The sequence below is a fragment of the Plectropomus leopardus genome, chromosome 23 (genome assembly GCF_026936395.1).
Source record: "Plectropomus leopardus strain MGB_pleo_1.0 chromosome 23, ASM2693639v1, whole genome shotgun sequence".
Classification (NCBI taxonomy): domain Eukaryota; kingdom Metazoa; phylum Chordata; class Actinopteri; order Perciformes; family Serranidae; genus Plectropomus; species Plectropomus leopardus.
This window is the reverse complement of record NC_142198.1, coordinates 17,703,985-17,728,335: the sequence shown is the minus strand read 5'-3', so window position 1 is coordinate 17,728,335 and position 24,351 is coordinate 17,703,985. Positions and strand designations below refer to the sequence as shown.

General features: G+C 41.4%; 1 protein-coding gene, 1 long non-coding RNA gene and 23 other non-coding genes across 28 annotated transcripts in view; 21 read left to right on the top strand and 4 right to left on the bottom strand.

Annotated features, from left to right (window-relative positions):
• Positions 1-9,503, top strand: part of gba2 (glucosidase, beta (bile acid) 2) — an 18,156-nt gene extending 8,653 nt beyond the window's left edge. For all 3 annotated transcript variants that reach the window (XM_088073709.1, XM_088073710.1, XM_088073708.1), the window contains exons 5-18: positions 44-262; positions 1,206-1,445; positions 1,667-1,769; positions 2,081-2,234; positions 2,746-2,871; positions 2,966-3,150; positions 3,468-3,572; positions 3,677-3,784; positions 4,301-4,452; positions 4,903-5,009; positions 6,147-6,289; positions 6,547-6,656; positions 7,410-7,601; positions 8,441-9,503. In XM_088073709.1, the coding sequence (XP_087929835.1) occupies positions 44-262; positions 1,206-1,445; positions 1,667-1,769; positions 2,081-2,234; positions 2,746-2,871; positions 2,966-3,150; positions 3,468-3,572; positions 3,677-3,784; positions 4,301-4,452; positions 4,903-5,009; positions 6,147-6,289; positions 6,547-6,656; positions 7,410-7,601; positions 8,441-8,689 (2,193 nt within the window). In that variant the 3' untranslated portion in view covers positions 8,690-9,503. The remainder of the gene's footprint in view (positions 1-43; positions 263-1,205; positions 1,446-1,666; positions 1,770-2,080; positions 2,235-2,745; positions 2,872-2,965; positions 3,151-3,467; positions 3,573-3,676; positions 3,785-4,300; positions 4,453-4,902; positions 5,010-6,146; positions 6,290-6,546; positions 6,657-7,409; positions 7,602-8,440) is intronic.
• LOC148185693 (uncharacterized) lies at positions 4,468-24,351 on the bottom strand. 2 transcript variants are annotated; one of them, XR_015775725.1, is made up of 4 exons: positions 24,139-24,351; positions 23,200-23,245; positions 6,755-6,974; positions 4,468-5,036 (listed from the first exon to the last, which is right to left on the bottom strand). It is a non-coding gene; the product is annotated as an uncharacterized LOC148185693 (long non-coding RNA). The 2 variants fall into 2 exon arrangements; XR_015775724.1 differs by lacking the exons at positions 23,200-23,245; positions 24,139-24,351 and adding an exon at positions 8,349-8,440.
• trnan-guu (transfer RNA asparagine (anticodon GUU)) lies at positions 10,530-10,603 on the top strand. The gene has a single exon. It is a non-coding gene; the product is annotated as a tRNA-Asn (tRNA).
• On the top strand, positions 10,958-11,031 carry trnan-guu (transfer RNA asparagine (anticodon GUU)). Its single transcript has one exon. It is a non-coding gene; the product is annotated as a tRNA-Asn (tRNA).
• Positions 11,387-11,460, top strand: trnan-guu (transfer RNA asparagine (anticodon GUU)). Its single transcript has one exon. It is a non-coding gene; the product is annotated as a tRNA-Asn (tRNA).
• On the top strand, positions 11,818-11,891 carry trnan-guu (transfer RNA asparagine (anticodon GUU)). Its single transcript has one exon. It is a non-coding gene; the product is annotated as a tRNA-Asn (tRNA).
• Positions 12,253-12,326, top strand: trnan-guu (transfer RNA asparagine (anticodon GUU)). The gene has a single exon. It is a non-coding gene; the product is annotated as a tRNA-Asn (tRNA).
• trnan-guu (transfer RNA asparagine (anticodon GUU)) lies at positions 12,682-12,755 on the top strand. Its single transcript has one exon. It is a non-coding gene; the product is annotated as a tRNA-Asn (tRNA).
• trnan-guu (transfer RNA asparagine (anticodon GUU)) lies at positions 13,113-13,186 on the top strand. The gene has a single exon. It is a non-coding gene; the product is annotated as a tRNA-Asn (tRNA).
• trnan-guu (transfer RNA asparagine (anticodon GUU)) lies at positions 13,542-13,615 on the top strand. Its single transcript has one exon. It is a non-coding gene; the product is annotated as a tRNA-Asn (tRNA).
• trnan-guu (transfer RNA asparagine (anticodon GUU)) lies at positions 14,403-14,476 on the top strand. Its single transcript has one exon. It is a non-coding gene; the product is annotated as a tRNA-Asn (tRNA).
• Positions 15,261-15,334, top strand: trnan-guu (transfer RNA asparagine (anticodon GUU)). The gene has a single exon. It is a non-coding gene; the product is annotated as a tRNA-Asn (tRNA).
• trnan-guu (transfer RNA asparagine (anticodon GUU)) lies at positions 15,690-15,763 on the top strand. The gene has a single exon. It is a non-coding gene; the product is annotated as a tRNA-Asn (tRNA).
• Positions 16,119-16,192, top strand: trnan-guu (transfer RNA asparagine (anticodon GUU)). The gene has a single exon. It is a non-coding gene; the product is annotated as a tRNA-Asn (tRNA).
• Positions 16,548-16,621, top strand: trnan-guu (transfer RNA asparagine (anticodon GUU)). Its single transcript has one exon. It is a non-coding gene; the product is annotated as a tRNA-Asn (tRNA).
• On the top strand, positions 16,980-17,053 carry trnan-guu (transfer RNA asparagine (anticodon GUU)). The gene has a single exon. It is a non-coding gene; the product is annotated as a tRNA-Asn (tRNA).
• Positions 17,409-17,482, top strand: trnan-guu (transfer RNA asparagine (anticodon GUU)). The gene has a single exon. It is a non-coding gene; the product is annotated as a tRNA-Asn (tRNA).
• trnan-guu (transfer RNA asparagine (anticodon GUU)) lies at positions 18,263-18,336 on the top strand. Its single transcript has one exon. It is a non-coding gene; the product is annotated as a tRNA-Asn (tRNA).
• trnan-guu (transfer RNA asparagine (anticodon GUU)) lies at positions 19,119-19,192 on the top strand. The gene has a single exon. It is a non-coding gene; the product is annotated as a tRNA-Asn (tRNA).
• Positions 19,978-20,051, top strand: trnan-guu (transfer RNA asparagine (anticodon GUU)). The gene has a single exon. It is a non-coding gene; the product is annotated as a tRNA-Asn (tRNA).
• On the top strand, positions 20,457-20,530 carry trnan-guu (transfer RNA asparagine (anticodon GUU)). The gene has a single exon. It is a non-coding gene; the product is annotated as a tRNA-Asn (tRNA).
• Positions 20,989-21,062, bottom strand: trnan-guu (transfer RNA asparagine (anticodon GUU)). Its single transcript has one exon. It is a non-coding gene; the product is annotated as a tRNA-Asn (tRNA).
• trnak-cuu (transfer RNA lysine (anticodon CUU)) lies at positions 21,317-21,389 on the top strand. Its single transcript has one exon. It is a non-coding gene; the product is annotated as a tRNA-Lys (tRNA).
• Positions 21,642-21,714, bottom strand: trnak-cuu (transfer RNA lysine (anticodon CUU)). Its single transcript has one exon. It is a non-coding gene; the product is annotated as a tRNA-Lys (tRNA).
• trnak-cuu (transfer RNA lysine (anticodon CUU)) lies at positions 22,363-22,435 on the bottom strand. The gene has a single exon. It is a non-coding gene; the product is annotated as a tRNA-Lys (tRNA).

Here is a 24,351-nt window from a genome sequence, read left to right as displayed (position 1 = left end):
CTTCACTATTCTCTGTGTTGACACGTCCTTTTCCTTTTCTTAGTTCACAGTTTGTTTACGTCGTGGCGGGCAAACAGTTTACCAGCAGGTGCTGTCTGTAGAGCGTCCTCCCACACTGCAAGGCTGGAACTGGGGCTACTGCGGAGAGTACGCCTTTTATCACGCCTTGTACCCCCGCGCCTGGACCGTCTACCACCTGCCGGGACAAAATGTCACCTTGACCTGCAGACAGATTTCCCCGGTCATCCCCCATGACTACCAGGTAACTTTATATGGTCCAATATAGTTATATTTTTGTTGCAACAGGCTTTGTGGATATAAGAAAATAAAGTCGTTTCTGTACAGAAATTTTTCTTTTCCACGTTTAAAAAAAAAAAATTCTGTTCATCCATTCAACCTTTGTATATCTCCGTCCACTCTAGGACACAAAAACAACTCCAAACGCTCAGTAGGCTCACTGTAGGTGATGATAAAGACTGCGTCAAACATTATCCAAAACTATAGTTTTTGGCGGACTTTAAAGTACGGATGCTGAGATGGACCAAATAACACTGGGCACAGTACAACCTCCGTTTGTCCAAAGATAAGAGCAGCACTACAGTGTTCAGGCTGCATTTAAGACATAGCAGTGCTAATAAAACATAAACTAATTGGTTGTCCGCCGTTGTTGTTGTCTGTGGTCCGTGCATTTTAGGCAAGGCAACATGCACGAATTGAGGAGATGATGTCATTGTTTCACGAACACTTGACAGTATGGTGTCAAGTGTCGGCATGGATACAAAGTAACCATAGTTTTGAAAAATTTTGCACCTTAGAGGTAAGAATCATCAGAGGACCTTCATCACAGTATCATTATACAAAAGTCATGTAATACAGTATTATTGCAAATTTAAACGTGTTACGATATGCTGAGCATTGCAATAAAGTATATTGAAATAATGCTTTTTTTTTTTTCAGCTACAAGTTATGTCCGCAAAAGAAAACTTTGTCAAGATCTGTTTTACCTTATAAATCTTTAATCTGTTTTTTTGACTTCAGTCATTTTTATTGCAGCAAAATGTATTGAGTGGACTCAAAAGCAACCAATTAATTTGTATTTGTGACATAATATTTTATATATTAAGTTAATCGTTACTTGGTGTCCCTGTAACAATGCGATATTGGTTCTGCAAGTTATTTCACCATGTTTATCTCCTTTCTTTTAGGACTCCAGTCTGCCAGTGGCAGTATTTGTATGGGACATAGAGAACAAAAATGACTACGCTTTGGATGTCTCCATAATGTTCACTTTGGTCAACGGGTCGGGACACAAGGATGACAAGAGCGGAGGACACTGGAATGAACCATTCCACCTTGAGAAGGAGGGGGAGGCAGTGTCGGGGGTCTTGCTACATCACTGCACTCCTGTGAACCCTTACACCCTGTGCATCGCGGCCCGAGAACAGGTTTGATTTACGAGCTTATGACTTTAGCGGCTTCAAGGTTTTTGTAGTAGATTGTACTCTAATATAGCTGTACATGCAGTTCCCAGGGAATAAAAAGGATTTGCAACAATAGCCTCTGTTATATGAAAGTGGATTGATAATAATTAACTGGTTATGAAATCTGTGGTTTAATGAGCATTAGGTTTTAGATTTATTGAGAGCTTGTGTGCACATTTTAACAGCCTGACAGGGAGGTCAGTCACCAGACGGCGTTCAGTCCGAGGGGAACTTGCAGCGGCCTGTGGAGTGACCTCATCACTGACGGACGGCTGGACTCTCCTACAGGTCAGTGTTTCGAAACAGACTATGGAGTTAATGAGACAGATTCATAACAAAACAGATGTTTAATATCTACGTGTCCTCAACACGAAGCAATGACGTGAAAAAAGAAATGAAAAAGAAGACGCACGGTAAAACACCAAAAATGGCAATACACCTCTGCTCTTCTATTTTTCTGAGAATCAGCACTGTTTCTACCTTTTATACAAAACAGTGTGGCAGAATAACGGCATCAAATTCCCACCTTGAAAGCGATGCTGTATATGAGCCAAGCTAACCTGCATCGGCGTCATCCCCTCCCTCTCTTACCTCTGCAGGATCCAGCCCGCCCACGCCTAAGGGAGAGAAGGTGGCGGCAGCGTTGGCAGTGAGCTGCTCCGTGCAGGCTCAGAGCCACAACAGCCTGGAGTTCTGCCTGGCCTGGGACATGCCCACAATCACCTTCGGCTCTCGGGAGAGGGAACACATCAGGTGCGTCAAACGAAAAGGACACGCACAAACAGTTTGTTGCTCAGCAGAAATGTAAACGAGCTGATGTTTGCCAGAGAAACATGTTTTTCTACCTGTGGCGGTGGGTGCTGGGGACACTGCCTCAAGCATAAACAAAGCTTCTGGCTATTTGTTTATCCCCTTTTTTTTAAATCCCAGACTCAAATGTGATTTGCATTTGTCACAAATTGCAGCGCACTATTTTCTCCCAAGAATAATTTATAACAATCAAAGCACAACAGGCAGGCAAACATTGGGCTTGTACTCCAAGAGGCTTTCAGCAGCAGCAGCAGCGTCATACTGTCATTATAGGCCACAGTCAATGTTTATAATAACAATTAAAAAAATATTTTTCTGTATATTGTCATATCATCAAGAATATCATTATCTTAAAAGTGCACTGACATCGTAATATAATTTTAGGGCCATATCACCCACCTCTAATGTTAATGTAGTGTCTACATCATCGGCCTGTGTCTTATGTTTTTTTTAGGCGATACACTCGTTACTTTGGGACCAAAGGAGATGCGTCCCCCTCGCTCAGTCACTACGCCCTAACACACTACAGACAGTGGGAGAAGAGCATTGAGGAGTGGCAAAGACCCATATTGCAGGACAGGTACTTCACAGCTCTGGAATAAAATCAATATCAATCAGTAAGAAACATCCTGTTTACCATTGTTCATCTTCTCTCACCTTGGCTCGTGTTGCAGCTCTCTCCCCTCCTGGTATAAGTCAGCCCTGTTTAACGAGTTGTACTTTGTGGTGGACGGAGGGACGGTGTGGACAGAGCTACCAGAGGATGCTGATGTCAGTGATGGCGTGCGAAGCGAGAACGGAGGGCTGCCAGCTCAGCCTGCTGTCATCAAGGAGTTTGGTCGTTTCGCCTACCTAGAAGGTAATATAATGGGAGTTTTAAACTTTTTTTTAAACATTTCACAGACTTAAAGATGACCTGATTAGTCCCTAAAGCAGTTTGTGTCATAGTATGTTACTAGTTTGTACTAAAGCTCACAAATCTTTTTAATGTTCTTGAGATTCAGAGACTCAATTAGTCATTTATTGTCACATTAATACAGCCTTCTAACTGACAACATCAGTGGTTAAAATATTGATAATGTATTAACGAGAAATATTCATTAGGCAAAAGCCAAAATAAAGATCTGTCTATATTTAATATGTAATGCACATTACTGCACTTTTGTTGTTTCTCAGGTCAGGAGTACAGAATGTACAACACATACGATGTGCACTTCTACGCTTCCTTTGCGCTCATCATGCTGTGGCCCAAACTTGCCTTGAGCATGCAATATGATATTGGTGAGTGAAGTGCTGTTTGTTATTCCAGTGTCTTATCAATTACCTGAGCATGTGTCTTTAAGAGAAACACCAGGGCAAAGTTTTACCGCATTAATCTATTTCAGCTGGCAGTGTGGTTCAGCAGGACCCCACAGAGAGGCTCCATCTGATGAGTGGGCGGTATTCTCCTGTCAAGGCCAAAAATGTGGTGCCTCACGACATAGGAGACCCAGGTAGGAGAACGACAATCTCAGTAACTACAGCTCTGAGGGGAGTGAAGTGGAATAATTCAGTGTTTGATTTACTACTATTTAGGCAGTCTGAGACTGAGACTTAAAGCTGAGGTACGTGTCCTAATTTTGGTTTCACTGAGCAAAAATCGCCTGCATTTTTACACAGAACCAAACAATGGTGGCATCACCCTGCCATTGTGGCTGGCTAGCTAATTTCTTGTCTAATTTGCAGTCTAATAAACAGAGGGAGCTCCGAATAAAATAAGATTACAGAAAACATTGTATGAAAAACACTGAAGCACGTGCATATGCCTGAAATTGGAGGAGGGGCACAGGACAGAGAGGAGAGAGAGGAGGGTGTATTTTCAAATTCTGCAATTTTTTTGCCTTTTTCTGCCTACCCCAGCTTTAAAATTTGCTTAAAGCCCAAAGTGTATGTTAAAACCAGCCTTTATTTTATATTATTTTCACCGTCATGAATTGTCTCACAGTACAACACGATGCCTCTGTCTCTAGATGATGAGCCGTGGCAGAGGGTGAATGCCTACCTCATCCATGACACTGCAGACTGGAAGGACCTGAACCTCAAGTTTGTCCTGCAGGTCTACAGGGACTTTCACGTCACCCAGGACACTCAGTACCTACGGGACATGTGGCCCATCTGTCAGGTATGACCGAAACAGTCTTATTGTACTGCTTCTGAGAGTTGGATCTAGGGATGGGTAATATGGCTTTAAAATAATATTGCCATATTTGAAGTCTATATTGCGATACATGACATATATCTCAATATTTTTTAAGTGTCTTAATGTTAACTACAACAATACAAAATTAGTGAATTAACTGCAGTAACAAAAAGTTGAATAAAGTACTGTATCTACTATTAAGTAATAAAGCTGAATACACTACTTTTACAATAAAATTGAATAAAATAGGGTTATGAGGAAGTTAAAAAAGTACTTTTATAATGATTTTAAAATGTATTATATTTGATATATCGCCTACCCCCTGTAGGATCCCATCTGTTGCAGTAACACAGAATATAAGTATACCGATTTAAATGCTGCTTGCGTAGAATTTTATTCCAATCAGCTTTCTCACGCTGGTCGGTCTGCTAGGCGGTGATGGAGTCAGAGATGAAGTTTGACCTGGATGGAGACGGCCTGATAGAGAACTCTGGATACGCTGACCAGACCTATGACGGCTGGACGGTGACTGGACCAAGGTGGGAGGATGGAAATACACCGTAGCCCTGAAATACGATCAGTAGAGATCAGGTTACAGAAACATGACAATAAGTAAAATAATAGCCATTATTCTGAACACAAAGGGCTCCTTCCTTTGGGTTGTCTTATAACCCAGTTATTCCAGATGTGATATGATGTAGAAAGTTTTATAAACTTATTGTGGATTATCTTGAGAAACTGGGTTTTTAATGGTGCTATGAGCACCACAAGCTGAGTGCCATCTAGTTCCATTATAGTTAGACATCCCTACAGCAGATATCTCCAACACTCTGCAACTCAAACCAAAACAATCTTGACTGATAGCACCACAGGTAAGAGGAGAAATGTTTTTTGATTTTGGGGTGAATTGTCCCTTTAATTTAGTGCTTAGTGATACTATGTAGTCACTATTTTCACACTGTCAACACCTAAAACGATGCAAATATTAAAGTTCTATTAATAAACTAGGATAATTAGGATATGATTAAATGAAATATAATTTTACAGGTCTTAATTATTATATCTCTTAAAAGAAAGAAACTACTGTGTGACATCTGCATTTACATCGACAAGTCTGAGCTGAACGGCAGGGGAAGGGGAAAGAGGAGAGAAGGAAAAGGAAATGGATAAAGTGACTCAGGGCAAAGAGAAGGAAAAACTGAGCTGTGTGACACTGCAGTGTTTCTCTAAATTGACCTGGGAGTCAGTGTGTTCAGAGGTTTCTGAAAACCGACTTTGAAAACCGACTCTTCCTGTTTACAGTTTACAGTTACAGCAAGACAGTGCACACAGCAGTCTTTCAGCACATTAACTCCCAACACTATTACAGTAACTAACACTGGAAAGATTATTTGAGGAATAACATTGTTTTATTAGCACATTTTGTAAATTAGACTTGTATCTTATACAAATACACCACCTAACAAATGCATTTTTCCCCACTGAATGTCTCACCTAAAGACAATTGGAGTATATACATTACTAAATCTAAATTTTAGTTCAGTTTTCTAGAGGAAAAAGGGAACTTTAAAAACATTGAGGACAGGAACTTTTAGTTTAAGCCTTAAACAAATTACTCTTCGGTGTTTTACATGGGCACAGTAAGAAAACATTTGAATCACTTTGTTTTTTTACAGTGCGTACTGTGGTGGGCTGTGGTTGGCGTCCCTGTGTGTGATGTGTAAAATGGCCAGACTGGTGGACAAAGAGGAGACATATCAACGTTACAGAGACATCTTAGACAGGGGTAGCACTGCTTTTGACAAGCTACTGTGGAATGGTAAGTCCTACATGTCTTTCAGGTTTTAAAAACATGGAAGTTATGTATTTTGATCAAATCTCTTGAAATGCTTATGGTTAGATAAGTCTTTCCCAATGTGTTTATCGCACATGTTGATATATATTGTGCAGCCCTATACTGAGAGGCATGAAAAACTCATTTTCTTGTTCCTATATACAGACTGTAACACGAGTGATTTAGTTATTGCTATGTCTAAGTTGACTTTCCCTTATTTTCTGTTCTTCTTTCATTTTTAGGCAAATACTATAACTACGACAGCAGTGGGAGAGACCTTTCTAATAGTGTCATGTCTGACCAGTGTGCTGGCCACTGGTTCCTGCGAGCATCTGGGCTGGGAGACTACCAGGTGAGTTAAAACAAACCTTTATGAGTAGTGCAAAAGGAAGAAAATTCATAGATGTAGTTTTGTCTGAGATTAGAAAATGAGGGGTAATGCACATTTACCTGAGACAGTCGGATAGGGGAGGCCAGGAGAGTTGCAGGAAAGGAGACTCGTGTGAAATTCCGTAGGTCCAATAAAGACGAGGAAGTCAAAAGCCACATCCAAGCAGGTCACAGAGGTAGTTGCTCAAGATTCATTGAAACTCCCTCTGGGGATCAGCGCACTTACTGCAGCACACTGTTGCCCGAGGAAATCCAGGAGCCGGTTTTGGAGCAACTGGCTCTGCTTACACAAACATAAAGATGTTCAAAACCTGGGTTAAACTTTCAGTTGTCTCCACCTTTATCTGCTTTCACTCCTTTTTTTGTTTTACATCATGCAATCTTGTTTCATTTTTTCCCTTCCCACAGCTAGCAGATGTATCAATTTTACCTACTCACTTTCCCCACATTCCTTTAAATATTTTCTTCTTTTCCCACTTTCTGCTATCGTATATGCCTGCCAGAAAAGTAACTTTTAAATACTGCTAAGAGTCAAACATCTTGTGAATATATGTCCAATAGCGTACGGTACATTGTTTTTTGTTTGGTGTTCATGACCTAACATCTCTTCCTTTTCCTATGTCAAGGTGCAAATTACACAAACATCGATAGTCATGTTTTTGATTACGTACAACAAAGTTTTGTGGTCTCAACATCACTTCCTTTCTCCCTCCAGGCTTTTCCAAAAGAAAAAATCCAAAGCGCACTAAAATCTGTCTTTGACTTGAATGTAATGACCTTCGCTGGAGGCCAAATGGGGGCAGTAAACGGCATGCGTCCTGAGGGAGTGCCTGACCGCTCCAGTGTCCAGTCAGATGAGGTCTGGATTGGAGTAGTATACGGACTTGCAGCCACTATGATCCATGAAGTAAGTGTGTGTGTGTGTGTGTCTGTGTGTGTGTGTGTGTGTGTGTGTGTGTGTGTGTGTGTGTGTGTGTGTGTTTTTCATTTTTCCGAAATATGAACATAAAACAATAGGGTGTATTGTAGTGGCATTCCTTGTTGCTATCAACATAGTCACAAAGGAGCTCTTTGTAACTTTAGTATGATGCAAATGACAGGCAATGTAATCCAATCTAAAACATTTTCTAAAGATCAAATTATTTTACATTTTTTTCCTTCATCTCTTCTAGAAATGCAACTGTAGCACTATCTCGCTATCACAAAACCGATTCAAATTTTAATATGCCACAACATAAGAACAGTCTTTGCTATAGAGATTATACACACTGTCATCTAGTTGCATAACTAAACCAGCAGATTTTTAGAATACTGCAGACTGGTTCATTCATATGCAGAAATATGGTTATTAGTGTGAGTTTGGTTAATCTACATTTTATGTATAAAATAAAAACACAGTTTTAGTGGTAGGTTTAATGATATATAACATCATAAATGTGGACTTCAGGCATAAGAGCTTGACTCATTTTGACAAAAATAAACTTAAGGATGGAATTAGGGAAATGGAAATTAAGACCTCAAATTTAAGTCTATTTAATAACTTTTAAGGCCTAATATTTATAAAACTGGATTTGAGACATTTTAAGACTTTTTAAGGACCTGCAGACTTCCTGTATAGGTACAAACATAGAAAGATAGCAAGTAGGCTACTCACCCATCTTTAGTCGTTACATCTCGAGTATACAACTGATAGGTAGCCTCTAGTGAAATACTGCCTCACGCCTCTGCTGCTGTCTTTGTTTTCAGGGTATGGTGGAGGAGGGTATGCGCACGGCGGAGGGTTGCTACCGGACTGTGTGGGAGCGACTGGGCATGGCCTTCCAGACTCCTGAAGCCTACTGTGAGAAGGGAATCTACCGCTCTCTGGCATACATGAGGCCGTTAAGCATCTGGGCCATGCAGTTAGCCCTGAACACTTCACAGAAGGATCAGACCTTGTCAGCTCAAACTGGAACTGTGGAGCAGGGACAGGATGTGAGAGAAAATCAGAGCTAGTACCTGAGCCACTAGACTGGTGTGATTTGAGAGGGGCAGCTAGTTCCTCTGAAAATGACCTCCAAACTCTCCTGCAGCCTCCACCTTCATCTGCACTCCATCCTGCGGGACTGAGTTTGATCACAGACGTTTCATTTAACTCTCTCTGCTGGCTGTCTGGCTTCAAATGTTTGAGGCTCATGATGGTTTATGCTTGACAAAGTCATTAGCTACTGTAGATCATAACATTGTTAGGTGGAGTTTTTTGGGGTTTTTTTCAAGAGACTGCAAATGGTTCTTGATTTTTTTAAGTCATGCACTGCAGGATGGCAGCCAGGCACTGTCAAAATCATATGTGCATTACTGATTAAGAACTGTTTTTCAGCAACAATTTGTCTATTTGCACACATGTTAAAGCACATGCAAGCACTAAATTTCACAATCATGTCAAGAAAAACAAGTTCATAGCTAATTATCTGAGGACTGTTGTGTGTTATTATACCAGCCACATGTAATCATTATTGTCTTGAGTACATCTGAGGGCCTGCGATTTTGAAGGATTTCTTGATCAGAAATAGCTACTTGAAAAGAAAAGTCATTTTGAAGATTTCCTCCTCTTAAATTTGAATGCTGTACCAAGTGATGTAATATGTGATGATTAGTGTTGGAAATTAAATTTAAAAAATAGATATTTTTCTTTTTCTTTTTAAATAGCATTTGGTGCCTTGTTGCATGTTGGCCTTATCTACAGTATAATAATGTAGCGGCAACATTTACTTTGTTTTATAAAATCCAATACTCATGACAATCATGCTGAATAAATGACTGAACAGCAGGTTCATTGTGTTGTCAACTAAATGTAAATGGAAACTAGGCCTAGCTAAGAACGACAGCATTATGGTTGTAGAAATATCCATCTGGATTCAAAAGACACATGATAAAATGTAAACTTTATTAAAACAACAGAGTTGACCAATGTGCTGTACATCAGTAAGTACATAAAACACAGCATAAATAACATAAATCAAGACATAAAAAGAAAAAAGTTTTAAAAAGTCGATGACAACAAAGGCTCTGTCTCACCTGTGTTTCAACATTGTTTTTGGGAAGACAAGAAGTGATATGTCAGCAGACCTTGATGACCAGCATGGAATATATGGGTGTGAAAGGTCAAAGATAGAATGAAGCAAGCCCATTCAATGTTTTATAAGCAAACAGTAAAATGTATTATATTCTGTACTGTATGTATTCTGTAAACTGTATTCTAAGGTGTATACACCAGCCAATGGAGAGATGCTAGTAAAGACGAAATCTATAAATTTGGGCTAATGACTCTTCAGCCTCTGAAGCTCCTCATCAGTCAAACTTTCCTTTACTCAAAGATGGGTGGGGCTTGTAGAGTGAAGCCCCTCCCCCTCCAAAGGTACAACATGTCCCTTTGGCGCAATCAGTTAGTGCGTTCGGCTGTTAACCAAAAGGTTGGTGGTTCAAGCCCACCCAGGGACATTTTAACCTTAAATAAGTATTAACCAAGGACTTATTGACGTCATTTCCAGGTTCAAAGGAATGAGAATCTGCCAGCAAAATGATTGGGACACATCGTCAAAAGTCATTTGGCCTTGTGTGCAAATAGAGCAGATTCAAAGTGGAAGTCTAACTAAAAATTGTATTTACAAAAAATCTAATGACTCTTCAGCTTCTGAAGACCCTTATCAGTCAAATTTTCCTTTACTCACAGCAGGAAAATTAATTGACAGACGTTTAAGGCCTATACTGTCAACCCAACATCTTGAGGTCGATAGGAACTGCAAGTGGGTGGGGCTTGTAGAATGAAGCCCCTCCCCCTCCAAAGGTGAGATATGTCTCTGTGGCGCAATCGGTTAGCGCATTCGGCTGTTAACCGAAAGGTTGGTGGTTCAAGCCCACCCAGGGACGTTTTAACCTTAACTAAGTATTAACCAAGGACTTATTGACGTCATTTCCAAGGTCAAAGGTATGAGAATCTGCCTGCAAAATGATTGGGACACATCCTCAAAAGTCATTTGGCCTTGTGTGCAAATAGAGCAGATTCAAAGTGGAAGTCTAACTAAAAATTGTATTTACAAAAAATCTAATGACTCTTCAGCTTCTGAAGCCCCTTATCAGTCAAATTTTCCTTTACTCAAAGCAGGAAAATTAATTGACAGATGTTTCGGGCCTATACTGTCAACCCAACATCTTGAGGTCAAAAGCAACTTTAAGTGGGTGGGGCTTGTAGAGTGAACCCCTCCCCCTCCAAAAGTAAGACATGTCTCTGTGGCGCAATTGGTTAGCGCGTTCGGCTGTTAACCGAAAGGTTGGTGGTTCAAGCCCACCCAGGGACGTTTTAACCTTAAATAAGTATTAACCAAGGACTTATTGACATCATTTCCAGGTTCAAAGGAATGAGAATCTGCCAGCAAAATGATTGGGACACATCATCAAAAGTCATTTGGCCTTGTGTGCAAATAGAGCAGATTCAAAGTGGAAGTCTAACTAAAAATTGTATTTACAAAAAATCTAATGACTCTTCAGCTTCTGAAGCCCCTTATCAGTCAAATTTTCCTTTACTCAAAGCAGGAAAATTAATTGACAGACGTTTAAGGCCTACACTGTCAACCCAACATCTTGAGGTCGATAAGAAATGCAAGTGGGTGGGGCTTGTAGAATGAAGCCCCTCCCCCTCCAAAGGTGAGATATGTCTCTGTGGCGCAATCGGTTAGCGCGTTCGGCTGTTAACCGAAAGGTTGGTGGTTCAAGCCCACCCAGGGACGTTTAACCTTAACTAAGTATTAACCAAGGACTTATTGATGTCATTACCAGATTCAAAGGTTTGAGAAACTGCTGGCAAAATGACTGGGTTGCATCATCAGAAGTCATTCCTCATTGTGCACAATTGAAGTAGTTTCATAGTGGAAGTCTAACTGAACAAGTATTAAAAAAAAAAAAACCTAATGACTCTTCAGCTTCTGAAGACCCTTATCAGCCAAGTTTTCCTTTACTCAAAGCAGGAAAATTAATTGACAGACGTTTAAGGCCTACACTGTCAACCCAACATCTTGAGGTCGATAAGAAATGCAAGTGGGTGGGGCTTGTAGAATGAAGCCCCTCCCCCTCCAAAGGTGAGATATGTCTCTGTGGCGCAATCGGTTAGCGCGTTCGGCTGTTAACCGAAAGGTTGGTGGTTCAAGCCCACCCAGGGACGTTTTGACCTTAACTAAGTATTAACCAAGGACTTATTGATGTCATTTCCAGGGTGAAAGGTTTGAGAATCTGCCTGCAAAATGATTGGGACACATCGTCAAAAGTCATTTGGCCTTGTGTGCAAATAGAGCAGATTCAAAGTGGAAAGTTACTGAACAAGTATTAAAAAAAAAACAAAAAACCCTAATGACTCTTCAGCTTCTGAAGCCCCTTATCAGTCAAATTTTCCTTTACTCAAAGCAGGAAAATTAATTGACAGATGTTTCGGGCCTATACTGTCAACCCAACACCTTGAGGTCAAAAGCAACTTTAAGTCGGTGGGGCTTTTAGAGTGAACCCCTCCCCCTCCAAAAGTAAGACATGTCTCTGTGGCGCAATCGGTTAGCGCGTTCGGCTGTTAACCGAAAGGTTGGTGGTTCAAGCCCACCCAGGGACGTTTTAACCTTAACTAAGTATTAACCAAGGACTTATTGATGTCATTTCCAGGGTCAAAGGTTTGAGAATCTGCCGGCAAAATGATTGGGACACATCGTCAAAAGTCATTTGGCCTTGTGTGCAAATAGAGCAGATTCAAAGTGGAAGTCTAACTAAAAATTGTATTTACAAAAAATCTAATGACTCTTCAGCTTCTGAAGACCCTTATCAGTCAAATTTTCCTTTACTCAAAGCAGGAAAATTAATTGACAGATGTTTCGGGCCTATACTGTCAACCCAACATCTTGAGGTCGATAGGAAATGCAAGTGGGTGGGGCTTGTAGAATGAAGCCCCTCCCCCTCCAAAGGTGAGATATGTCTCTGTGGCGCAATCGGTTAGCGCGTTCGGCTGTTAACCGAAAGGTTGGTGGTTCAAGCCCACCCAGGGACGTTTAAACCTTAACTAAGTATTAACCAAGGACTTATTGATGTCATTACCAGGTTCAAAGGTTTGAGAAACTACTGGCAAAATGACTGGGATGCATCATCAGAAGTCATTCCTCCTTGTGTGCAATTGAAGTAGATTCATAGTGGAAATCTAACTGAACAAGTATTAAAAAAAACAAACCCTAATGACTCTTCAGCTTCTGAAGCCCCTTATCAGTCAAATTTTCCTTTACTCAAAGCAGGAAAATTAATTGACAGATGTTTCGGGCCTATACTGTCTACCCAGCACCTTGAGGTCAAAAGCAACTTTAAGTGGGTGGGGCTTGTAGAGTGAACCCCTCCCCCTCCAAAGGTAAGACATGTCTCTGTGGCGCAATCGGTTAGCGCGTTCGGCTGTTAACCGAAAGGTTGGTGGTTCAAGCCCACCCAGGGACGTTTTAACCTTAACTAAGTATTAACCAAGGACTTATTGATGTCATTTCCAGGGTCAAAGGTTTGAGAATCTGCCTGCAAAATGATTGGGACACATCGTCAAAAGTCATTTGGCCTTGTGTGCAAATAGAGCAGATTCAAAGTGGAAGTCTAACTAAAAATTGTATTTACAAAAAATCTAATGACTCTTCAGCTTCTGAAGCCCCTTATCAGTCAAATTTTCCTTTACTCAAAGCAGGAAAATTAATTGACAGATGTTTCGGGCCTATACTGTCAACCCAACATCTTGAGGTCGATAGGAAATGCAAGTGGGTGGGGCTTGTAGAATGAAGCCCCTCCCCCTCCAAAGGTGAGATATGTCTCTGTGGCGCAATCGGTTAGCGCGTTCGGCTGTTAACCGAAAGGTTGGTGGTTCAAGCCCACCCAGGGACGTTTTGACCTTAACTAAGTATTAACCAAGGACTTATTGATGTCATTACCAGGTTCAAAGGTTTGAGAAACTACTGGCAAAATGACTGGGATGCATCATCAGAAGTCATTCCTCCTTGTGTGCAATTGAAGTAGATTCATAGTGGAAGTCTAACTGAACAAGTATTAAAAAAAAAAAAACCCTAATGACTCTTCAGCTTCTGAAGCCCCTTATCAGTCAAATTTTCCTTTACTCAAAGCAGGAAAATTAACTGACAGATGTTTCGGGCCTATACTGTCAACCCAACATCTTGAGGTCGATAGGAAATGCAAGTGGGTGGGGCTTGTAGAATGAAGCCCCTCCCCCTCCAAAGGTGAGATATGTCTCTGTGGCGCAATCGGTTAGCTGCTCGGCTGTTAACCGAAAGGTTGGTGGTTCAAGCCCACCCAGGGACGTTTAAACCTTAACTAAGTATTAACCAAGGACTTATTGACGTCATTTCCAAGGTCAAAGGTATGAGAATCTGCCGGCAAAATGATTGAGACACATCGTCAAAAGTCATTTGGCCTTGTGTGCAAATAGAGCAGATTCAAAGTGGAAGTCTAACTAAAAATTGTATTTACAAAAAATCTAATGACTCTTCAGCTTCTGAAGACCCTTATCAGTCAAATTTTCCTTTACTCAAAGCAGGAAAATTAATTGACAGATGTTTCGGGCCTATACTGTCAACCCAACATCTTGAGGTCGATAGGAAATGCAAGTGGGTGGGGCTTGTAGAATGAAGCCCCTCCCCCTCCAAAGGTGAGATATGTCTCTGTGGCGCAATCGGTTAGCGCGTTCGGCTGTTAACCGAAAGGTTGGTGGTTCAAGCCCACCCAGGGACGTTTAAACCTTAACTGAGTATTAACCAAGGACTTATTGATGTCATTACCAGGTTCAAAGGTTTGAGAAACTACTGGCAAAATGACTGGGATGCATCATCAGAAATCATTCCTCCTTGTGCGCAATTGAAGTAGATTCATAGTGGAAGACTAACTGAACAAGAATCAAAAAAAAAAAAACCTAATGACTCTTCAGCTTCTGAAGCCCCTTATCAGTCAAATTTTCCTTTACTCAAAGCAGGAAAATTAATTGACAGATGTTTCGGGCCTATACTGTCTACCCAACACCTTGAGGTCAAAAGCAACTTTAAGTGGGTGGGGCTTGTAGAGTGAACCCCTCCCCCTCCAAAGGTAAGACATGTCTCTGTGGCGCAATCGGTTAGCGCGTTCGCTGTTAATCAAAGGTTGGTGGTTCAAGCCCACCCAGGGACGTTTTAACCTTAACTAAGTATTAACCAAGGACTTATTGATGTCATTTCCAGGGTCAAAGGTTTGAGAATCTGCCTGCAAAATGATTGGGACACATCGTCAAAAGTCATTTGGCCTTGTGTGCAAATAGAGCAGATTTAAAGTGGAAGTCTAACTAAAAATTGTATTTACAAAAAATCTAATGACTCTTCAGCTTCTGAAGCCCCTTATCAGTCAAATTTTCCTTTACTCAAAGCAGGAAAATTAATTGACAGATGTTTCGGGCCTATACTGTCAACCCAACATCTTGAGGTCGATAGGAAATGCAAGTGGGTGGGGCTTGTAGAATGAAGCCCCTCCCCCTCCAAAGGTGAGATATGTCTCTGTGGCGCAATCGGTTAGCGCGTTCGGCTGTTAACCGAAAGGTTGGTGGTTCAAGCCCACCCAGGGACGTTTTAACCTTAAATAAGTATTAACCAAGGACTTATTGACGTCATTTCCAAGGTCAAAGGTATGAGAATCTGCCGGCAAAATGATTGGGACACATCGTCAAAAGTCATTTGGCCTTGTGTGCAAATAGAGCAGATTCAAAGTGGAAGTCTAACTAAAAATTGTATTTACAAAAAATCTAATGACTCTTCAGCTTCTGAAGACCCTTATCAGTCAAATTTTCCTTTACTCACAGCAGGAAAATTAATTGACAGACGTTTAAGGCCTATACTGTCAACCCAACATCTTGAGGTCGATAGGAAGTGCAAGTGGGTGGGGCTTGTAGAATGAAGCCCCTCCCCCTCCAAAGGTGAGATATGTCTCTGTGGCGCAATCGGTTAGCGCGTTCGGCTGTTAACCGAAAGGTTGGTGGTTCAAGCCCACCCAGGGGCGTTTAAACCTTAACTGAGTTATAACCAAGGACTTATTGACGTCATTTCCAAGGTCAAAGGTATGAGAATCTGCCAGCAAAATGATTGGGACACATCGTCAAAAGTCATTTGGCCTTGTGTGCAAATAAAGCAGATTCAAAGTGGAAGTCTAACTAAAAATTGTATTTACAAAAAACCTAATGACTCTTCAGCTTCTGAAGCCCCTTATCAGTCAAATTTTCCTTTACTCAAAGCAGGAAAATTAATTGACAGATGTTTCGGGCCTATACTGTCAACCCAACATCTTGAGGTCGATAGGAAATGCAAGTGGGTGGGGCTTGTAGAATGAAGCCCCTCCCCCTCCAAAGGTGAGATATGTCTCTGTGGCGCAATCGGTTAGCGCGTTCGGCTGTTAACCGAAAGGTTGGTGGTTCAAGCCCACCCAGGGACGTTTTAACCTTAACTAAGTATTAACCAAGGACTTATTGATGTCATTTCCAAGGTCAAAGGTATGTGAATCTGCCGGCAAAATGATTGGGACACATCGTCAAAAGTCATTTGGCCTTGTGTGCAAATAGAGCAGATTCAAAGTGGAAGTCTAACTAAAAATTGTATTTACAAAAAACCTAATGACTCTTCAGCTTCTGAAGACCCTTATCAGTCAAATTTTCCTTTACTCAAAGCAGGAAAATTAATTGACAGATGTTTCGGGCCTATACTGTCAACCCAACATCTTGAGGTCGATAGGAAATGCAAGTGGGTGGGGCTTGTAGAATGAAGCCCCTCCCCCTCCAAAGGTGAGATATGTCTCTGTGGCGCAATCGGTTAGCGCGTTCGGCTGTTAACCGAAAGGTTGGTGGTTCAAACCCACCCAGGGACGTTTAAACCTTAACTGAGTATTAACCAAGGACTTATTGATGTCATTACCAGGTTCAAAGGTTTGAGAAACTACTGGCAAAATGACTGGGATGCATCATCAGAAGTCATTCCTCCTTGTGCACAATTGAAGTAGATTCATAGTGGAAGTCTAACTGAACAAGTATTAAAAAAAAAAAAAACCTAATGACTCTTCAGCTTCTGAAGCCCCTTATCAGTCAAATTTTCCTTTACTCAAAGCAGGAAAATTAATTGACAGATGTTTCGGGCCTATACTGTCTACCCAACACCTTGAGGTCAAAAGCAACTTTAAGTGGGTGGGGCTTGTAGAGTGAACCCTTCCCCCTCCAAAGGTAAGACATGTCTCTGTGGCGCAATCGGTTAGCGCGTTCGGCTGTTAACCGAAAGGTTGGTGGTTCAAGCCCACCCAGGGACGTTTTAACCTTAAATAAGTATTAACCAAGGACTTATTGACGTCATTTCCAAGGTCAAAGGTATGAGAATCTGCCGGCAAAATGATTGGGACACATCGTCAAAAGTCATTTGGCCTTGTGTGCAAATAGAGCAGATTCAAAGTGGAAGTCTAACTAAAAATTGTATTTACAAAAAATCTAATGACTCTTCAGCTTCTGAAGACCCTTATCAGTCAAATTTTCCTTTACTCACAGCAGGAAAATTAATTGACAGACGTTTAAGGCCTATACTGTCAACCCAACATCTTGAGGTCGATAGGAAGTGCAAGTGGGTGGGGCTTGTAGAATGAAGCCCCTCCCCCTCCAAAGGTGAGATATGTCTCTGTGGCGCAATCGGTTAGCGCGTTCGGCTGTTAACCGAAAGGTTGGTGGTTCAAGCCCACCCAGGGACGTTTTAACCTTAACTAAGTATTAACCAAGGACTTATTGACGTCATTTCCAAGGTCAAAGGTATGAGAATCTGCCGGCAAAATGATTGGGACACATCGTCAAAAGTCATTTGGCCTTGTGTGCAAATAGAGCAGATTCAAAGTGGAAGTCGAACTAAAAATTGTATTTACAAAAAATCTAATGACTCTTCAGCTTCTGAAGACCCTTATCAGTCAAATTTTCCTTTACTCACAGCAGGAAAATTAATTGACAGACGTTTAAGGCCTATACTGTCAACCCAACATCTTGAGGTCGATAGGAAATGCAAGTGGGTGGGGCTTGTAGAATGAAGCCCCTCCCCCTCCAAAGGTGAGATATGTCTCTGTGCCAATCGGTTAGCTGCTCGGCTGTTAACCGAAAGGTTGGTGGTTCAAGCCCACCCAGGGACGTTTTAACCTTAACTAAGTATTAACCAAGGACTTATTGATGTCATTTCCAGGGTCAAAGGTTTGAGAATTTGCCGGCAAAATGATTGGAACACATCCTCAAAAGTCATTTGGCCTTGTGTGCAAATAAAGCAGATTCAAAGTGGAAGTCTAACTAAAAATTGTATTTACAAAAAACCTAATGACTCTTCAGCTTCTGAAGCCCCTTATCAGTCAAATTTTCCTTTACTCAAAGCAGGAAAATTAATTGACAGATGTTCCGGGCCTATACTGTCTACCCAACACCTTGAGGTCAAAAGCAACTTTAAGTGGGTGGGGCTTGTAGAGTGAAGCCCTCCCCCTCCAAAGGCAAGACATGTCTCTGTGGCGCAATCGGTTAGCGCGTTCGGCTGTTAACCGAAAGGTTGGTGGTTCAAGCCCACCCAGGGACGTTTTAACCTTAAATAAGTATTAACCAAGGACTTATTGACGTCATTTCCAAGGTCAAAGGTATGAGAATCTGCCGGCAAAATGATTGGGACACATCGTCAAAAGTCATTTGGCCTTGTGTGCAAATAAAGCAGATTCAAAGTGGAAGTCTAACTAAAAATTGTATTTACAAAAAACCTAATGACTCTTCAGCTTCTGAAGCCCCTTATCAGTCAAATTTTCCTTTACTCAAAGCAGGAAAATTAATTGACAGATGTTTCGGGCCTATACTGTCAACCCAACATCTTGAGGTCGATAGGAAATGCAAGTGGGTGGGGCTTGTAGAATGAAGCCCCTCCCCCTCCAAAGGTGAGATATGTCTCTGTGGCGCAATCGGTTAGCTGCTCGCTGTTAACCGAAAGGTTGGTGGTTCAAGCCCACCCAGGGACGTTTTAACCTTAACTAAGTATTAACCAAGGACTTATTGACGTCATTTCCAAGGTCAAAGGTATGTGAATCTGCCGGCAAAATGATTGGGACACATCGTCAAAAGTCATTTGGCCTTGTGTGCAAATAGAGCAGATTCAAAGTGGAAGTCTAACTAAAAATTGTATTTACAAAAAACCTAATGACTCTTAAGCTTCTGAAGCCCCTTATCAGTCAAATTTTCCTTTACTCAAAGCAGGAAAATTAATTGACAGATGTTTCGGGCCTATACTGTCAACCCAACATCTTGAGGTCGATAGGAAATGCAAGTGGGTGGGGCTTGTAGAATGAAGCCCCTCCCCCTCCAAAGGTGAGATATGTCTCTGTGGCGCAATCGGTTAGCGCGTTCGGCTGTTAACCGAAAGGTTGGTGGTTCAAGCCCACCCAGGGACGTTTAAACCTTAACTGAGTATTAACCAAGGACTTATTGATGTCATTACCAGGTTCAAAGGTTTGAGAAACTACTGGCAAAATGACTGGGATGCATCATCAGAAGTCATTCCTCCTTGTGCACAATTGAAGTAGATTCATAGTGGAAGTCTAAATGAACAAGTATCAAAAAAAAAAAAACCTAATGACTCTTCAGCTTCTGAAGCCCCTTATCAGTCAAATTTTCCTTTACTCAAAGCAGGAAAATTAATTGACAGATGTTTCGGGCCTATACTGTCTACCCAACACCTTGAGGTCAAAAGCAACTTTAAGTGGGTGGGGCTTGTAGAGTGAACCCCTCCCCCTCCAAAGGTAAGACATGTCTCTGTGGCGCAATCGGTTAGCGCTGCTCGCTGTTAATCAAAGGTTGGTGGTTCAAGCCCACCCAGGGACGTTTTAACCTTAAATAAGTATTAACCAAGGACTTATTGACGTCATTTCCAAGGTCAAAGGTATGAGAATCTGCCGGCAAAATGATTGGGACACATCGTCAAAAGTCATTTGGCCTTGTGTGCAAATAGAGCAGATTCAAAGTGGAAGTCTAACTAAAAATTGTATTTACAAAAAATCTAATGACTCTTCAGCTTCTGAAGACCCTTATCAGTCAAATTTTCCTTTACTCACAGCAGGAAAATTAATTGACAGACGTTTAAGGCCTATACTGTCAACCCAACATCTTGAGGTCGATAGGAACTGCAAGTGGGTGGGGCTTGTAGAATGAAGCCCCTCCCCCTCCAAAGGTGAGATATGTCTCTGTGGCGCAATCGGTTAGCGCGTTCGGCTGTTAACCGAAAGGTTGGTGGTTCAAGCCCACCCAGGGACGTTTAAACCTTAACTGAGTATTAACCAAGGACTTATTGACGTCATTTCCAAGGTCAAAGGTATGAGAATCTGCCGGCAAAATGATTGGGACACATCGTCAAAAGTCATTTGGCCTTGTGTGCAAATAGAGCAGATTCAAAGTGGAAGTCTAACTAAAAATTGTATTTACAAAAAATCTAATGACTCTTCAGCTTCTGAAGCCCCTTATCAGTCAAATTTTCCTTTACTCAAAGCAGGAAAATTAATTGACAGACGTTTAAGGCCTATACTGTCAACCCAACATCTTGAGGTCGATAGGAACTGCAAGTGGGTGGGGCTTGTAGAATGAAGCCCCTCCCCCTCCAAAGGTGGGGGAGGGGCGTTTATTTACGTTTATTTACCAAACCTTTTGAGAGGGGAGGCACTGGTCTCTGTGGCGCAATCGGTTAGCGCGTTCGGCTGTTAACCGAAAGGTTGGTGGTTCGAGCCCACCCAGGGACGGCAGATATTTTGGCCTGAGGCAGCCATTGGGTAAAAACTCAGGGACACTGGGGGATGGGGTGAGGCAGTGCAGAAGGGAGACGGTGGGAGAAGCCACGTCTGCTTTCACAACAGCTTTGTCAGATGAGCTACAGTCCTTGTGGTTTGAATCTCTCCACATTTAAGCCTGGTAAATACTTTGAACTATATCACTAACAATTACATGGGCTATACACTTTTAAATAATTGGTACTGGTGCTCCATAAATTGACATACAAAGCAATTTCTAACTGCAGTTTCTGTCTGAGTATACTAGGTACAGTGCAGTCTCATTCTTTTACATTTCAATGGAACTTTGAGTCATTGATGTCTATTGAGAGTTTTAATTAAATTTATTAAATTGAGGGAAAAAAAACTCACAACATGAATCAGGTGGTTCCACATGGTTCCAGAATTTCCACCGATAAAAAAAAGTTAACCGTCCCTGGGTGGGCTCGAACCACCAACCTTTCGGTTAACAGCCGAACGCGCTAACCGATTGCGCCACAGAGACAGAGACAGCACAGAGGACACAATTCACATCATTTCTTTATGAGAGGGTGTGGGATGTATAAAGTGGGAGCTTAAAGGCTTGTTTTTACAGTGGTGGAATGGAAGGTTCCAGCCCTAACTGATTGCTCCACAGACACAAGGACAGCACGTGAAGCACAGACACTTTGTTTGTGTACACTGGAGCAACGGGGGATGGGAAGTGTATGAGGGGGGAGCCTGAAGGCTTCACTTGGCTGTTGGGGTGAGACACACTTAGCCCGGCTAGCTCAGTCGGTAGAGCATGAGACTCTTAATCTCAGGGTCGTGGGTTCGAGCCCCACGTTGGGCGCTATATTTTTAATTATCGCATCCCTTGTCATAAGCACAGGGGCCTGGTAACACTAGCATGCCTGCACGACGTCAAGGACATGGATCTTTAGCTTTGTTGAGCCTAGTTGGCCTCGGGTCTCTCTATTTCTATTTCAAAAGTAACGTAGCTATAAGGATATATGGAACAAAGCCAGGACTTGGGATGGATGGATATGGATTGAATTTGGTGAGTAATGTCTGATGAGTATCAAGGACACAGTGAAAAGTTAAGCGCCCAACGTGGGGCTCGAACCCACGACCCTGAGATTAAGAGTCTCATGCTCTACCGACTGAGCTAGCCGGGCTGATGAATCATGGTGGTGGAAGGTAGAGAGAAATAGGTAACTGGGTGGCATGGCTACATCCACACTAACACTTTTTACCATGACTGCATCACCTCGCACAAGTTCAACACTATCCTGAAATCTGTTAACAACACCAGTCATCGGTCTGATCAGGGCGTGGAGTCTGGTGATTTGATGCAACATCAACAATGCATGAAGAGCATTATAGACTGAATCAAGAGAGAAAACCACCATCTCTGCCGGACATCTAGAGAACATGGAAGAGCCTGCAGCATCTTCAGAGTCCACCCATCCCCCACAGAGGTTTTCATACTTAGGCCCTCTAACGGGAGATACAGAAGTGTGAAGTGAACAACCTCTAAGCTGAGAAACAGCTTTTATCACCCCTTTTTACACATGCAATCCCTGTTATATGGGGGTTGATCTCGTTCTCTGCTAAGGAGGTGGGGAGCTCCCTGACCTCGCTGTCTCTTCAATTTACAAAACCAACCAATTTATCAACCTCCAATATGTTTATGTTAAACATAAAACCGCATGCAGAGTGGGACAGAGGAAGTATTTTATTGTACAGGAAACCTTGCATATGACAATAAACGCCTTGACATGACTACTAATACTATCTGACAACAAATAAAGAGAAAAGGATTCCGCCCAACGTGGGGCTCGAACCCACGACCCTGAGATTAAGAGTCTCATGCTCTACCGACTGAGCTAGCCGGGCTATGAGGTCATAAACGGGGGTGCGGTTTATGAATGTGCACTAACCAATGCAGAACCTTTGTTTATTTTTAACTTTTATTCTACCGGATAAATCTGAACTTTACCATTAACTGACCAGTTCATTCCACCAGACAGCTACAGTTTCACGAAGACATCTGCTGTATATTTGTTGTACGAGTTTTGCTAAATAAAATAATAATAAGGGTAGTAAATAAGTAATCTTGTGTGAGTGGTGTTCTCTACTATGTATTAGAAAATAAATACTAGATGTTGCCATTGAGGGTGGGAATTGCCCACAGAGATTTAACAGGCTTGGATTTAATGGGATTAACATATTAAATTAAGTCAATTGAAACTAGTCTAAAAGGAATTGGGGCTGCATTGTGTTAGATTATGATGCATTTAAGCTCTATTTAGTAAAAATGAGCAGTGGGCAAAAGTAAATTCTAACATTCTCATGATGTGTTCAAGTAGTCTTGTAAAATACAAGTTTTTGCAAGAAACTCCCAGATGTCCGAGCTCTTCACCCTATCTCTAAGGCTGAGCTCAGCCACCCTCCGCAGTTTTGGCCACTTGTATCTAGGATCTAATTCTTTCGGTCACTACCCAGAGCTCACGACAATAGGTGGGGGAGGGAACATAGATGGACTGGTAAATTGAGAGCTTCATTTCAATCATTAAAGTGCATAGGAAACACCATTGCTGGGTCCAAGAAATTTTCTAGTAGACCAGAGTAATATCAGAGTATTAGAAATGTTTACATACCATCAATTTTGCCATCATCTAGCCCAGGTACAGTCCCAAGTTATGCCTAGAAAATAAAAAAGTGCGACATGAAAAAAAATGCCAACAAACCTTTTTTTTGCCACAACAAGCAGTATTTTGACATTAAAATTCACAATCCTTTTTTTAAAGATAGATAAACCAGTAACAATACCTAAGTTAGGCTTTGTAGCACACAAAAATGTAATAAAAATTGCACTTGACTTGATTGAAAATGTAATAAAAACCAATAATGTAATAACTTGACTGATAATGAAATAAAATGTCCTCACAGATACTAAACAAAAATCAACAACATAACAAAAATTGCTGTTGATTTAGATGAAGAGGAGGTTGAATCGACTGCTAAGTTTGAAACCTTGCTTTTCCACTAAATATATTGTTCTTTTTGCTTGCTTATGTGTACACACATTGCAGTTCTAACAATGCAAATTTCAAGCATCTCAATTTATCCTCAATTATTATTGCTCCGTTTATCATATTGCTGGATTTTATTACACTTCCGATCAGATTAAGTGCAAGGCGTTTTTAAATTTTCACGAAATTATCACATTATTAGGTGCCTCAGGCAATGAGTAATGCCTGTGCGTCATGAAGTACCGATAGCTTATTAACGCCACCTCCATTTAAACCATTTTCCCATCGTTTCTTACTACATCACACTTTAAAACACATGAAGCACACAAATAAACATTGTGAGAAATAAAAACTACTCTTAAAAACACTAACGCCAAGTTCATGCTAGTTACAGTTTTTAGCTAGCGCCACTACCTGCTCGAGCTTTGACGTTAGCGTAATTTACGCGACAGTTATGACTTAAACAGTATAATCATTACTCCGACATAGATATCAGTATTTCACTAAACAAACATGTATTCTTTGCGTTAACAGTTTACCAGGCATTAAAAGTCACTTTCTTACCGTTGTTGTAAGCAAGCTGACATCTTCGATGGACATTGGTGCTCGCGACAAACAAATGACGCTACAAACATAAAATAACGCGTTGTAAAAATGAGCTTTACCAGCCAAAAAGTGACCAGATACAAACATTTGACCTCCGTGCCTACACAAAACAACATATATCGACGTTTATATGAATGTAAAGGTAAAACACACCCCGTGGACACACCTCGT